At 37.5% G+C, this 15,644-nt stretch overlaps 1 protein-coding gene across 8 annotated transcripts in view; it reads left to right on the top strand.

Moving 5' to 3' along the window:
- Positions 1–15,644, top strand: part of LOC110375620 (T-box transcription factor TBX3) — a 98,015-nt gene that overhangs the window by 33,520 nt on the left and 48,851 nt on the right. For 5 of the 8 annotated variants that reach the window (XM_049843078.2, XM_049843077.2, XM_021333803.3 and 2 more), the window contains exons 2-3: positions 1,252–1,365; positions 3,590–3,743. In XM_049843078.2, the coding sequence (XP_049699035.1) occupies positions 1,252–1,365; positions 3,590–3,743 (268 nt within the window). Of the gene's footprint in view, positions 1–1,251; positions 1,366–2,757; positions 2,872–3,589; positions 3,744–15,644 lie in introns of all 8 variants that reach the window. The other 3 variants (XM_049843082.2, XM_049843076.2, XM_049843081.2) reach the window with 1 other exon arrangement.

Here is a 15,644-nt window from a genome sequence, read left to right on the forward strand (position 1 = left end):
ATAAGTATCTCCTTAAACTACAATCTTTTATCAAAATAAGTAGAAACATAGTTTCTACTACCACCTGAACATGGTATAAGACATCAAACTAACTTAGAAACACGTTATAAAACTGATATAATCGCCGTTTATTCTCGTCAACATGTCAAAGGAACCATAAATTATATTTTTATTGACAGACTGGTAGTCATAAATAATACCTGTCTAGTAGATGTCGCTACGTTAACTAGAACTATAAAATATCGCAAAAAGTAACTAATTAATTATGTATCAATTGATTCTGGTCCTAATTTAATTAGGGTAGGTTCTTTGATTAGTTGAGGAAAGCTGTTTCAAAGGTTATATGTATTATAGCAGACAATAAATCTCCTTTGGGAAGGATTAGCATTTTTTTTTACTTAACGACTCACTTAACAAACATATCACAAACTTTGCATAGGTCACCAGAAACAATAAATCAGGTGAAATACGAAAAGGCCAAGGCGTACTTAATATTTCCTTAAAAAAAGTAATTGCAAGTCTAGTAAGTATCCAAAATCTAAATAACCCGAGGTCGTGTAACAGGACACAAAATTCAAACTGTATTACTTGTAAATAACAAAATAAAAAAACACCGTAAGCGGATGTAGGCACAACAAGATTTCAAAATTCACTCAGTGTTCAAAATCAGATGCTAAAAGATAGCTGATAAAACGGTGAAAATACTCGCATCTCTGTCTTCATTAGTACAATAGAAAGAGCTGAGAACACTCTTGAAGTAGTTATTAATTCTGTATTCCAAACACATGGTGGAGACACGACATCTATCAGTTGTCCACAAACATTGCGGTGATCATCACGTAAGGTCTATAAATAAGAGCCTAATGAGCCAACCAGCCTCTGATTATCCTTATTTGATAAGCACTGCGTTTCCTGGATGCACTTTTGTTGATGATGTCAACTGCAAGTAGGCAGTACTAGAAGTGCATAGTAATTGTTATGACTTAATTGTTATGATGCAAGCAATTGTGTGAAATCCGTCATGAGGCTTATTAAGGCAGGGGTATATAAAACAATTCATTTGTCAAAATTCGTTTATTATTCTAGGAAAAATTAAGGTTTCAAAAAGTTCATACACACAACACATTTGGTATATTCCGCTAAGGTAAAGGAAGCGAGCGACAACGATCACAATAACTAGACATAAGCTATTTGTAAGCCATTCCACAGCAACCAACGAGCATGTTATACAACGAAACTTGCAATTTGCAGACAAATGTTCCCACAAATGAAGTTCCGCGTCTCAGGACTAGACGCGAAGGCCAAATACATCCTCCTACTGGACATCGTCGCTGCAGACGACTACAGATATAAGTTCCACAACAGGTAGACCCACATTCATTACCTGCCGGACTACATCACCATCCTCGTCTTCACATGTCTGCTTCTCAATGTACATCAGCCGAGAGCCTGGCGTCAATCAGACGCCGGATTGTCGGCCTCACGTTTACAGATATCACCGTTGATTGGAGATGCTCATTCCATTTTAACAGCGTTCCGTTACACGCTTGTTTTCATTTAGCTTGTGATTCTCCCCACGCAATGCACTAGTTCCCATCACGAAACGATTCCGATGCGTTCGTTAATTGCGGCCAGACAATTTGTACGAAACACGCTTAATTTAAGGGCAACGACATCGCACGACAACTGGACACCGCCTGGATCCGACGATTAAGGATTCAACTCGCATCCAATGGGTAATATCATTAAAATATCTTTGTCTCAAACGCCGCTGCGGTAATGTAAAAAGCCGGGCCGACACCAGAGGTGAGAAATACCGACGCGACTCGTACTCTTCTCCCAAATTAACCAAAATTGGAGCTGAACTCGCGGCGACAATCTCCTTGGGAGATCTCGGCGACAAAAAACACAACGAGTCTTCCGGGTGTGGCGAACATCCCTCAGAGCGCATCTGAAATCGATAATCATCGTATTTGATCGTACATTGTTTGATTCCCGATGACAAGCGCGATAAGGTACCATCCTCGGCTCGCGGCCGATCCACGTCGGTATCAAACGGCCGCAGGTTTGGCAACATCGAGATGCGGCCGATAAACTTCGATTTAATATCCGTTAATTAATACGACCCGAGCATTCCGGTCCAAAATGCGACTGTGAGTCAGCCGTAAACCGATACAGACGCCGACAAAGGCGGCCGCCTAGCGCCGTTAATATGGTAATTAATTATTACAAATCTTTCGTACATAAATTACTTACCAATTACGAGATGGGATTCTAAACGAGATCCAGACGATTTTTTCTTGGACGCTTGTATCGTTGAAGTATTCGTGTAAGTTGGTGTAACACCGCATTTGATCACGTGCGTTGGTCACGATTTGGCGACAGCGCAAAACCGCACAATGGACGCGCACCTCGCCATCTTTGGTCGTTCGTGGCGGAAACACGGCCTTTTTGTGTGTCGCAGATGCTTTATAACACCTCGTCGTGTCGCGCTGATTAGACGAAAAACGCCGCGAAACGCGACTCAACAGATAATCCAGTTGCTCTAGTCTGTCGGTCAGTAGTTAAAATGGGCGACATGAAATGAATAAAATCTAATTAGCACGGCGTAAGATCACAAGCTAAACACGCGTTTCTTAGTACATCAACATAAAAAGTGAAACTAGTTCAGCAACATGTCTCACAATCGACGTGATGTCAAATCGTTGTCGCAAAAGAACAAGTCCCAACCCATGTTTTTCTCTCGATTGCTTGCAGACGTATGTTTCCTGCCTACAAACTTCGCGTTTCTGGTCTTGATAAAAAAGCAAAATACATTTTGCTAATGGACATCGTAGCTGCCGACGATTGCAGATACAAATTCCACAACAGGTATAAATAAAGAGATGGAATTAAATTAAAATAAGAAAATAGTAGATGACGGGGCTAAAGATAGTTGATCTTATTTTAATGTAATTCGTTTAAATAAACGAGAGGCAAGAAGCATGCGTATTGTTGCAATTATGATGTGTGATATTGGAGATCTGCGTTCAGGACTGTAGGGCTCGGGACTGCGAATGTGTTCGCTCTACTGTCACTCGTGTTCAAGTTACTGCGACGAGATTCCATCGTTGGGGATTCAAGTCCATTTTTTGAGACCACATTATCATATTCTGTTACAATTTACATACATTTCGCTTCGACGTCGCACATTTTGGTATGAATAATCGTTGCACGCAGATCTTTCATTCACATTGTTTCTTGTGCACAGTTGTCTGTAGAACTTAATAGCTTGTTTGTCTTACTTACAGCATGTTTTACACAATCATTAGTATATAAGAGCATGTCACGCTTTCTAAATGAGGACGAGATTGCTTCAATAAAAATCATTACTTCGCTAAAATTCCAATTGAGTTTTAATGCCAATAATCAATCAATTAAAACAATGATACGTAGTTTCCTAACTAATGAACTATTCAAAGATTCATGTCAATCGGTCAATACTTTCCTACAATTATAGAAAGAATTTGTTGATTGGTTTAATTGGTTTATTAAGTCAATTTGAAGGTTTTTTGTGTTTTTACTTGAACGTGTGCGTTTGTTCTCGGAGTCGATGGATGGTGGCCGGGAAGGCGGACCCTGAGATGCCGAAGAGGATGTACATCCACCCAGACTCGCCTTCCACGGGCGAGCAGTGGATGCAGAAGGTGGTTTCCTTCCACAAACTGAAACTGACAAACAACATTAGTGACAAGCACGGTTTCGTGAGTACCGACTCTTTTTTTAGCTGCGGAGTTGTGAAGGAGAAAGGCTACCTACATATTCAAATTCAGAAACAACAAGCTTATTAACATTGCCTGGTTTGTGGTCTTTGGGTGCGATTCCTAAGACCAAAAATTCCAAAGACTTGCCTTTTTGCAACTTAATGATGAAGTTTTGCAACATAACATGAAGTCGGTCTTCAAAAACTCTGCCAAACATTGTTCAAAACAGACATCAAAACTTAAGCCTAAAGATCTCCAAACCTTCACGGCTCCAAAGCCTACAATAGTTTCCACTTCATGCATCTTTAGATCTCAATGAACAATTATACCGAAAAATTGTGACCAACAATAGCATTATACCGCATCCGAAAAGTAGCAGTCTGCCTCTTTTTTGTTACATTTTCAACAAAAACTTTATAATGTGGGTGATATTATAATTAAAACGAGGTTGGGTTGGACCCCTGGCGCTGTCTGCGGGGTCCCTTTGTGCATGTTACGGCTATTACAGATATTTACATTGGGTGCCCATCATCTTGCTTTCCTTCAATAGATTATCGCCATGTTAAGTGTATGCTTCAGAGGTTATAGTTTTTTTATAGCGTGTTGATAGGGCGTTTTATGTTTGTGTGACAGGTTTTAATTTTGTAACGTTCTGTCCTTATTTATGTGTTATGAGTTTCGGATGTCATGACATTCGGGATGTTCGGCCTTTTTTGACAAAACTGCATTTATTAAAATGCGAAACATCTTTTTCTGATATTTTGACTAAACATTGGCGCCAAAATGTCAATCTGTCATAACTGTCAATCATTTAAAATTCGTTTTCCGAACAATCTTTTCACTCAAAGTAGGACCCACCCCGAATTCAATTCGGAAACACCGACCGAAGAAAAAAAAATTGCGCAGTCCACTTACAAAAAATAAATAAAGGCTACTGTAAAGTAAAAGGCGGGATCTTTTAGTAACTTACACTTGGCCGTTTACACGACCGCGATCCAATCATAGATAACACAATTGTTTTTTTAATTCGCTCGATGGGCGCTTGTTTTTTTTTTGTTTTTTGGATGTCAGGGCTTTTGTCTTTGACGAGGGGCTAAAGTAATTGAAATAACGACGGTCGCGGCCGGTATGCGTAGAATTTCGACAACACCTGACTACCTCGACAGAAATGATGTATATTTTCGTATTTTTCATCTGTCGCTTATGAATGTGTTGCGTTTTGAGGTTCTGTATTTTGGTCGAAGTGGTAGTTAAAATATAGGTATATTTGGACAATGGAAAATGTTTTATTTTACATAATTGATTGTAAAAAAAAACTTTAGTTAGACTGTTTTAATGACAATTTAAATATTAGAAAAAAAAATTGTTGTATGACTGACAGAAAAGATGTCTACTTTAACAACATAAATCCGCTTTTTCAATCAAACCCTATAATTAAAAATCTCTCCTATTGTTTCTTTTGAAAACTTCGGCTCAAAAATACACAAATAGTTGTATTTGTAAAAAAACTACGAAACAGCTTGACAAGATAGATGTGCTTTGTTTTCAAAGTTTTTTGTCCCCCAGTCTGACGAGATGCCGATTTTCGACCGAACATCGATATTTCATAGCACTGATATTATCGCTACAATGGTTAGTAACTATTAATATGAAATATTGGGAGCTTTTTTTAAACTTCCAATGGCTTAAAAAAAGCTGTTCTTTTTTTATACATTTTTTTATGTAAAATCTTTATAAAATAAAGTGTTCAAAAATGATTTCAGCAATTATTTTCGGCGTAATATTTAAAATCTAGCAATTTTCTAGAAAATAAATGGCTACCAGTATTCCAAAGACTATAATAGAGGTTCTCTCTTTGCATATTTATGACTAGACAGAATTAATAAAACAACCTGAACTCTATAATAAAGGCAGAGTAATAACATTTGATAACTTAATAATTTTCAATTATCTATGAAGTGTATGTCAAGTAATTGGTCTAGATATAATTTTATAAGGCGACCACCGCCTACTATTAACTTGTTTTCCTGTTAAATTAATATTTATAGTTGGAAAACTAGTGACAACCCTCGTTTTGTTCGCTTGTACGAAGCAAAACTAAGTAGGTACACAATACATATATGCAACTTACTTTTCCTTAATATGCCTAACAATATGGTCGTCCATCCAAACCTTGGCCTCGGTAACGAATGCCTAAGGTACTATGGGTAGGTACTGTGATCCTGCTATTTTTCAATATATTTTGACATACCTATTAATCATCCTAGTTCTCATAAGGACCGTTCCATACAAAACAATATATTCAAGCGATATCACATTTACCCCACGAAATCTCAAAAGAATCTTACTCATAACCCATTAGTCGATTCTCCAACTAATTAAGTACCACCATTTGACCGATGGTATCTGAATCCTAATAAAGTTTTTAAAAACAAACGCTTGGGACTGTGAATCAAGCCGTGGATATATAGTCGGCAATCGTGGTTATTTACAGCGCCCTTAATTTTATGGTCTGCGCGGGCGCCGGTAAGCGAGCCGACAGCGGACAGTGGGTACTCACTGCCGATTTGTTCTGTAATTTCGTCTTTGAAGGTTTTAATTTGACGCTTTGTGATATGGAAATTAGTAATTTATTTCATATTTTGAAGTATATGTCAAGTCACTTTTCCTTTAAAAAAAGCTTAATTGACGTATTTGATATCTCTGGCAAAAAAAACGGTAGGCTGATGTCACCAATTTAATACTGTTGTCTTTTGTTTTCCTCTGTCTAGTCCTTAATTTTTATGTAAAAAGTAAATTAAGGTCTCTATCTTAGTAATAAAATCAGTTAGTAGCTTGAAAAGTCAACTGCTCTTATAATTTGTATAGACCTACCTATACATACATGTATACATATACTGAAACTCGCATCGCATCGCGTGCAATATAACACAGCCCTATCACCGGTATTTTATTGTAGTGGCAACATTCCCTGGCGACTTAAACAAACACATCAAAATGGCGTCGCTAAATCGTTTAATTATATTATTGGCGATGCCTTTTATCAATCATTGTGGTTTAATGTGTATTGTAGCCATTAATTACGGGTATAAATATTTGAGTCGTAAGGTTTTAGGAATGATATACTGAGGTGAGTGAGTCTGTTTGTGGTTGGTAAAGAATATTATGTGGAATCCGCTTTTAACTTATACCAATGTAGCTTAATACTGTGTACTGTGACTGTGTTTCGGATGGCACGTTAAACTGTAGGTCCCGGCTGTCATTGAACATCCTTGGCAGTCGTTACGGGTAGTCAGAAGCCAGTAAGTCTGACACCAGTCTAACCAAGGGGTATCGGGTTGCCCGGGTAACTGGGTTGAGGAGGTCAGATAGGCAGTCGCTTCTTGTAAAGCACTGGTACTCAGCTGAATCCGGTTAGACTGGAAGCCGACCCCAACATAGTTTGGGAAAAAGGCTCGGAGGATGACCAATGTAGCTTAATAAGCTGAAGAGTTTGTTTGGAGGCTCCTAAGTCAGGAGTTACTGGATAAATTAGAAAAAGTCTCTCCCTGTTAGATTTCCCATTTATCGAGGAACGCCATTGACTACTTTTTATCCCGGTATGCGGAGCAGTTGTCTCTGGACGCGGGTGGAAACGCTTGTGGAAGCTAGTTCATTAATGACGATTAGTCCTCTCATACGAGAACACATAGTTCCTATATAGACGTACTTGAAAGACTATGCAGATATAATACTTAGGTACTGCTAAGGTAGGAATTTATTTTCTGCGCACCGTTTACTAACAGACTAGATACACTAACCATCTCAAAAAGGCTCATAAAAACATCAAAACATCTTGATTTTACTACAAAAGGAACACAAGTATCAACTCCATTCAATCCAACTAATCGGGGGCTTATTCTCAAAGTTTTTTTTTTTTTCAAAACATCTCGAGTATTTCCGAGGCTACTTTTAATAAACTGAGGTAGTCTTAATATGTCCATGTGGGGTATTATTAATTGTGAAAAGCTTAAGTTTTTCAAGCGTCTAATTCGTTTCAAGTAGCCCTTTGTTAGTGAAACATCTGTATCTTGCAAAAAGTTTGGAGTTGCAGTTTTTTTTGGGATCCTAGTTCAACTGTGGTTTTTGATGCTCACCTGGGTGAAAGATTATAATTAACAGTGTAGCTTGGTGTGTGGTGATAAGATGCAGTAGTGTGATAAACTTCAGTCTTTAATTATGCCATTTGATGCTAAAACAAACATTAAAGTAGTAAGAGCTAATTAAAATTATTGACTAAAAGACAAGAAGACAACGACCCAATTTCCCCAACTAAACAAAAAGAGTTACAAAATCTCAAAAAGACCAACAATTTCTTGTAACCGTAAGCAAACTTCGACATACCTAAACATGTATTTGTACAAAATACAAATAGGGCCACAAAGGCTGGGCCGGTGCCCACTCGAGCAAGGAAGGGCATATGCTCAGTAATTTATATACAGTTATTGATCAAAAGGTGATGTCCTTTGGCAGCCATTGAGGCGAAGTGCACAGCCCTACCGAATTGTTCTCTATTAAGCGATAAAATCTCGAAGGGGCTAGCGTCTTACGGTTCGCTAGTGTTCCACTGGATTAATTATCGAGTGATGCGGTTGGCGGTTTTGAGAATAGGTACCTTCAACAATTAGGTTTGTGTCAATGGGTTGATGATGTAAGAAGGCTTTAAGATGTAGGTATGTATGTAAACAGTGAGTGTTTGAAGATACATAATAAAGTAACCGGCTATGTAACTTTTAAAGACATGCGGCCTTTTAGGAAGACCGAACAATACATAAAAACATACTAACCAATTTCTATGAGAACAGTAGTTTTTAATCAAGAGATTAGCCATCATTACTCTAATGTTATTAAGTACAGCAACAATAGTTTGAACTTCAAAAGGACTCCGAAAAAGATACGTCTTTTCAAAAAAAAAGAAACCATAGTCGAAAAAACTCCGAAATCCAAGCAGCGTAAATTCAACCCTTTCTTCGAAACTAATTCGCCATTGTCGAAAGAAGAATAAAAAAACTTTAGAAAGAAGTACAATACTACGTTTTTGGTGTACAAAGTTTTACATTAAAGAGTTTCTGTAATCCTTTGCGAAAACCCGCTTGACGTTAAGAGTTGATTGCCAACGACTGGCGCCAGATCGGGTTCAAATAATTTTAAGTTGATTAAAAATCATAAAAGTTGATACTGGCCAGTGATAAAACGGCGCTTTCGGATTTCGACTTGATTGGGCCGGACTTTTTTTTTTAATCACACTATAGTTAAAGGCTTTTTGGGACTTTTCGTTATGCCAATGAAGTTTGCTCTTTTTTTTTGTAGAAAAGAGGTCTACACTTGATAGAAGAAAACATATTATTAGTTATTTCGTTGTTTATTAGTATTAGAAATTCATCATCATCCTCCGAGCTTTTTTCCCAACTATGTTGGGGTTGGCTTCCAGTCTAATAACGAACAGTTGTTTCGTGGAAATTATTGTGTGAAAGTTAATACAAGCTAATAGCAAATAATTCCAGCTATTTCAACGTTATATTTTATACGATTTGCCCTCTCAACTGACCTATCAAACAGATTCTTGTTGATACAAACAGATACAACGTAGTATCAGTATAGCATTACTGGTTGTCCATTTGTCATCTGACCCAAGCGGGGGTCATACGCGCGTGTGTAAACACAGCCGTTTTTCAAACGATAGCGTGTACACACGCCCTTATGTTTTACTACTAAACTTTTTATAGGGTTGCCAGAGTGAAAAAGATTTTGGGCCAGGATTTTATTTGAATTTTGAAACTTCATTTTAAGAGTGAATTATTCTTCAGAAGTGTAGCTAAATGTTAGTTTTATCTAAATTAGAATACCGAAGCCCAGCACTTTATTTAAGTTGCAATTTTCCGCACATTTTAGAATATTTACTGTTACTGTTCGCAAGACCGACGAGTCAAGTAGAAACATTTATGTACATCACAATACCGCACATAGGTGCTACTTCATGGTATTCCCTTCATAATTCCTAACTAGCCTCAAACATTATCACCCACTTTTCACATCGCCACATCGTCACAAACTCCCTACTAAGCAAGTTTCAGGCTGCATTTACGTTAAAACTTTTTGGTCGTGTGCCAACCCTCGATAGTTGTCGTTGGCTTAGGGCTTCGGTGACGTAATCGATAGCCTAGTGCTGTAATCCCGGCGGGACTTGCCTGCGGTCTATGTAGCTCGTGTTGGTACTGGCCTAAAATACGCGGGACTGCTGTTAAATCCTTGTTAGATATTCTGTGTTATAAAGGTGGTACATTCGATAGTGAAGAGTAGGGAAATACTCAATTTATTGGCACTTCATATGTTAAAAGATGGTATACTTTGTGATCAAGACACAATAGTTATGGACCCTATAGGGCACAGGTCAAAGAAATTGGAGCTTAAGTTGACAATAAGTAAAATGAAGGCAGTTCTAGACAGTTTTTTGCCACTAATGACGATGTAGTGGTTTAAATAGACTATGCAAAGAAATCGTCAATAAGTATATTCCTTTTTTTCTATTTTGAATCTAAAAGACTCGTCAAAGAGTACATAAAATATGAGTTACTTTGACAAACGTCAGATAGTCTTCTCTATCCAAAAAACACAGTTACCACATGAATGGGAAGCCACAAAAGAGCGTACATATTTCGAAAAATTCCACTGAACTTGACTAAAAGTATAAAAAAAACAGTGTTAAAGTGCATACGTAGTTCCCACAACATGCGATACTTTGCAAATGTTTGCTCGAGTTGGCGCCAATATTTGCGTTGGATCAAGTTGGGATCAAATACATTGATTTGGCACTTCACTACCGAGGCCACTACTATTGGTTACTCGCTTCTGATTTTGGTGATCGTGGTTCGTTCGAGTGAAAATTTTGTGAATACATATGTAGTTCGAAATTAATTACACAAGCAGCAGGTAGTAGGTGATATGCATGATAATATTCAAACAAGTGAAATAGGTACAATAAGAGCGCGTAGTTAAAAAGAAGCTGTGTACTTGCGCATATGTGTCAAAATGTGACATATACCTTTTTTTGCATATCGTATAATTACCTATATGTTTTACGTAATAATCCGAACCTATAAACAAAAGAAAAAATCCTGTAGTACATATAATTTACGCTAAATCTTTATTAGCATCATACAGGTACATGGTATTACCAATCATCCGATATTTGAACTAAACTAAACTTAACCTAAACTCGATAACCTCTCACTTTTCCATCACTACAATTCGAGAACTTATAGTAACTCCAGCTAATCTATTTGCCAGCCAGTATTGACCAAAGCCCTTGCTACATGTTAAAAGTGTCAAATGATATACTACCTCTGTTTTGACCAAACTCCATGGGACAAATATTTGAGGTTCGCACTTGACAGGTTCAGATCCGAAGGGGAAAGATTTCTGAACTGAAAGGGGAATTGGCTATGGTAGAAGGGTTTTACAAGTGCATTAGGGGTCATGTATAAATAAAGAGGTAGCAAGGGATAGTTTCTACTTATTCGTATTCTTAGATGTTGCAGAACTTATACTGTGGTCCTCTAAGGACCTCTTATACTGAGGAAATAAATATATCTTCTTAAACGCTCATCTTCATGTTACCTAAAGGTCCAGGTGTCTCAACTTGTCCTACTTTCCTTCTTAAATGCACACTCATAAAACAGGGCAAAGAACACACATTACACCAAATCAAAATACAATTTGAGCCAACAAAAACAAATGCCGGGCGTTTTTCTCGGAACAATTACTGTCCCCAAAGCAGCCCGACAATATCTCTCCTTAAAAACATTCGAATATTGTTACACCAGTCGCATCCGGCATCGCTATGCCTTGTACATGAGTGTCAGACAAAGATACTAACAATTTTTATTGGCCGTATTGAAAACAAATAAATAATTCAACGCACCTGAAAGGGAATGTTGGATCGCGTGAGGCCTGTGCGTGTCGACGCGCCGGCAGCCATTTTGTAACCCAAAAATTGGCGGGAAAATTGAGAAAACGACACTTCTATGTACCACAAAGTCTAATAAACTCACACGTAATTTATGCAAACGACCAAACGCCCCGAACCGCCACGGAAGCATTAAAAAATAAAACAACGGAATTATTTCGAATTATTCACAGAAATATTTGGAATTATTTTCGGAGCGAACTTCGTTATAAGGAGATTTTATTGCGGGACCCAAAGTTTCAGTTTGATGTGTCTATTAAATTCTTGCGGTTATCGGGTAGGATATATATTTTGGGGCTTCTATCGAATTCTTTAAGTTTTCTAAGTTGATAGTTCAAGGAAGAATTTTATCGATAAAATTTCTAGGGTATGACTGTGCCAAACTACCGCTGGCATGACCTCGTATTTCTAAGATTTCAGACATTATTTTGAGTGTAATAATAACTTAGTAATTTTTACAAATAAGAATGGAGAAAACAATGTACGTCGCTCTACCTATCCAAGCAATTTATCACAGAATTCAAATTGAAACAAACAAATAATTCTTTGAAGCAACCTAAATACCAGCCCTATTTTTTTCATAACAATCGCGGCAATAGCTTTCCCTCCGAATTCATTGAAACATTCTTACACTCACACCTCAGCAGTAAATATTAGGCGAAATAAAAAAACCGCAAAACTTAGAAACACTCAAAGTTCACTTTTATTTTACGTTTAGTGCCAATAAAAACGTCAGTGAGAACATACTTCCTAAAATTCGAGGTTCACAACTCACGGAAAAGTAGCAGCGTGTGACAATAAAATGTCCAATACAAGTGGCATTAGACTGAAACCTGCAAGATGGCTCGGAAGCACGCATCCTCGGCAAATCACCAGCGAACGAAGACCTGCCCCACCTCAAAACGTACACGCCAATCTTCCACAATGCTAGTGAAGTTTTCGCCACGTAGAGGCCAAACTATTCTGATCATAATACGCCTGTCGCTGTCTATATGTGGGCGAGAAGGGAGGCCAAATCACCTATTATTAAGGGGGGTGCCAAACTAACTGCTTCACGTGTTGTTCCTTTTTATGTGTTCCGTTTGAACAGCACGCTTGATGGTGTAATTTAGGTGTAAAAGTGTACACAGGGTTATATAGCTAAGTGGCTATTTTCGATGTGGAATAATGACGGAAACGCTACGAGGATAGGCGCCCATTAAACATTGGGAAACGTTGTAAACTTTATGGCATTACTTATGCCCGGTTTCTGAAGTCTCTGGATATCTCTTCGTTAGTTATCGATTCGACAAAGTTATTGAATTGATAAACGCCGTTTAACTTTTGCTGCGTTTCCGAGCACCAAACTGCCAGATAAATAGTTAAGGAACCGATACGTACTTACTTAATCTGTCGATAGATGGCTCTTTTACAAATGTACCTTTAAAATTATATAAAAAACGCAATAAAAAATTGTTCCAACTCAGACCATGTGCATTGAAGGAGCGCAACAGGAGGTAGAGTAGGGTGATGAATATCATCCAGATGTATTACGGTGCTTTTTTCAAACCGATATCTCTTACATAAAACTACTTTCACGGATTTTACGTACTTTTGCGATAAAATCCGTAAAATTAATGTCTAATAATCGAGTAAGTGTCAGAAATCAACATGTAAAACGATATCTTTTTCAAATTGTATGTAGGTAAACATTTCGATAGGATTTCTCCTGTCCATTATATTCCGTGACACTAATATGATATATTAGAAATTATTTCAAGCACTTCGAAATCCGATTGTGATGAGCTGCTTGCATCCATATTATCTATATTCATTGTTTGTATTTTTATAAGTAGGCATTTTGATAATAATTTTGTTCATTGGCTTCTAAAACTGACTCGACGCGACGAAAGTAACCTAAAACGTGGTATTTTTTGTGACATCTAAACGTCAAACAAAGTTATGGGACAGGTAAACGGCCAAATATGGGCAGTTAAGTTATACGTCGTTTAAACTGAGTTTAACTTAAGACGCGTAGCTCGGAAACGCATTCGAAGGAGTTATCGAACCAATAACGCTAACGGATAGATAAACTCTCGTTAAGTGGACCTCAGAAACCGGGCATTAACCAGTTACAATTAAGTATCGTTATTATTACGAACATGGAATTAGGAACACATTTTCTTCATTCCAAACACGTTAGAGTCTAGAAAATTATTTCAAGGGGCAATAAAGCGATTTCAAATTAGTTAATGACTGTACACGCAGTTTTTAAAAGGAGTTTCGTTATAAACGAGGTTGTAAATCCTAAAATTGCTGCAAATGAAATAGTTTATACATGTTATATGTTTTTACGTCAAATAGTGAAGATAAATCCAAGAGTCATGTAGATACGGCTACAGAATATGTTTTGCGTCAGGTTCCAACATAAATATTGTAACAAAGCAACCACAGGGGACCGCACGGGGAGCAGGGAAATGATACAGAAACTAGGCATGCTTCTCGAATATTCCAAATTCGTTCTGGAATCCTATGAATTTTGTAACATCTGAAAGTAGTTTCGGCGCGGACGACGTATGTATAGATCATTGGCGGAGCTCCCTTCGAATCGCTGGTTTGGGAATTGGAGCAAAACCAAGATGGCTGTCATCCCAAGAGTGCGACGTAACTAGCAAATTTTCCATTCTCTCTCTCTCTCTAAGAAAACTAACTACGTAGCGTAGGTACTAAACAACACAAAACCCATTCATTCGATCAAAGAACTATTAAAGTAAAATAAATTAATTTGAAATCCCCTACTTGCCATGTCTTTGATGCAAAATCAATTTACTAAAGTAATTGAAGGTCATGTTTAACAATTATTCATCTAGTCAACGATAAAATCCAGTCTCAACATTATTATCGCAATACATATTACTAGAGGGCTACCAAAAACAACTGAAATACGTCAAAAAGACTTGAATCATCCATTCTGCTATAATTTGCATGAGAAACCCGTAAAAATGTCACTTTTGACACATGAAACGCGGCCATGACACAGCCGTTAATGTCACTTCGGCATAGACACGAATATATCGATGGCCAAGGTCGTGTTGTAATAATCCTCATTAATTAAAGAGAAATGCCATAAATTCGCGAGCTTTGTAGTTATTTGTTGAACGTTTGACGCAGAAAATATGTTCGTCGTTTAACAGAATGGAGGCGTTTTTTGCAGTGATGTCTCTTTCTGGTTTTGCAACTGATGTCATCAGTTAGCTATAAGAGCTATTATGTCATGTCATGGATTAGTTATTTATGAAATCATCCATACTGTCGTCAATACTTAGATATGAAGCAATAGTTAATACTTTTTTTGTACACGCAAACAAAAAAAAAGACGCAATCTATTCTAGACGAGCATTTGCATTTGGGGTTAAAAATCAGAGCAAAATATACGAGTCTCGAAAACCGTTTGTCTTAAAACAGGTAGCTTATGTATTCAACCTCGCGAACCAGTGATACCATAAAGTACGATTGAAAAGCTTTTCATGTCATGATATTCGTAACACCCGAGCGAATGTTCCAAGTTTAAAAATTTAAAATTCGAATCCGCGATGTAAATGATTGTGTCATTGGTTCGTTTTTTTAATTTTTCTTTTTTAATCCGATTTGGTGAGTTTGAATAACGGTCTTTTGTGTGGTGTTGGGAATGGATGGTTTATGTGATTTTAACTATAGTACGAGTTCTTTGAAAATTGTAAAGTTCATGTTAATAAATGTTGTGGCTTATTTTATTCACAGATCTAAGTTGTTCGGCATGACCATTTTAGGCCGTAAACAATCCGTCAATTGGTCAATCTAGGTAACCGCCAGTATCTCAGGGACCATTTTTCTTACTGCTATAGTTATTTTAGCCATTATGATCCCCCTCAAAATGT

The sequence above is a fragment of the Helicoverpa armigera genome, chromosome 22, assembly GCF_030705265.1.
Source record: "Helicoverpa armigera isolate CAAS_96S chromosome 22, ASM3070526v1, whole genome shotgun sequence".
In the NCBI taxonomy this organism is placed as follows: domain Eukaryota; kingdom Metazoa; phylum Arthropoda; class Insecta; order Lepidoptera; family Noctuidae; genus Helicoverpa; species Helicoverpa armigera.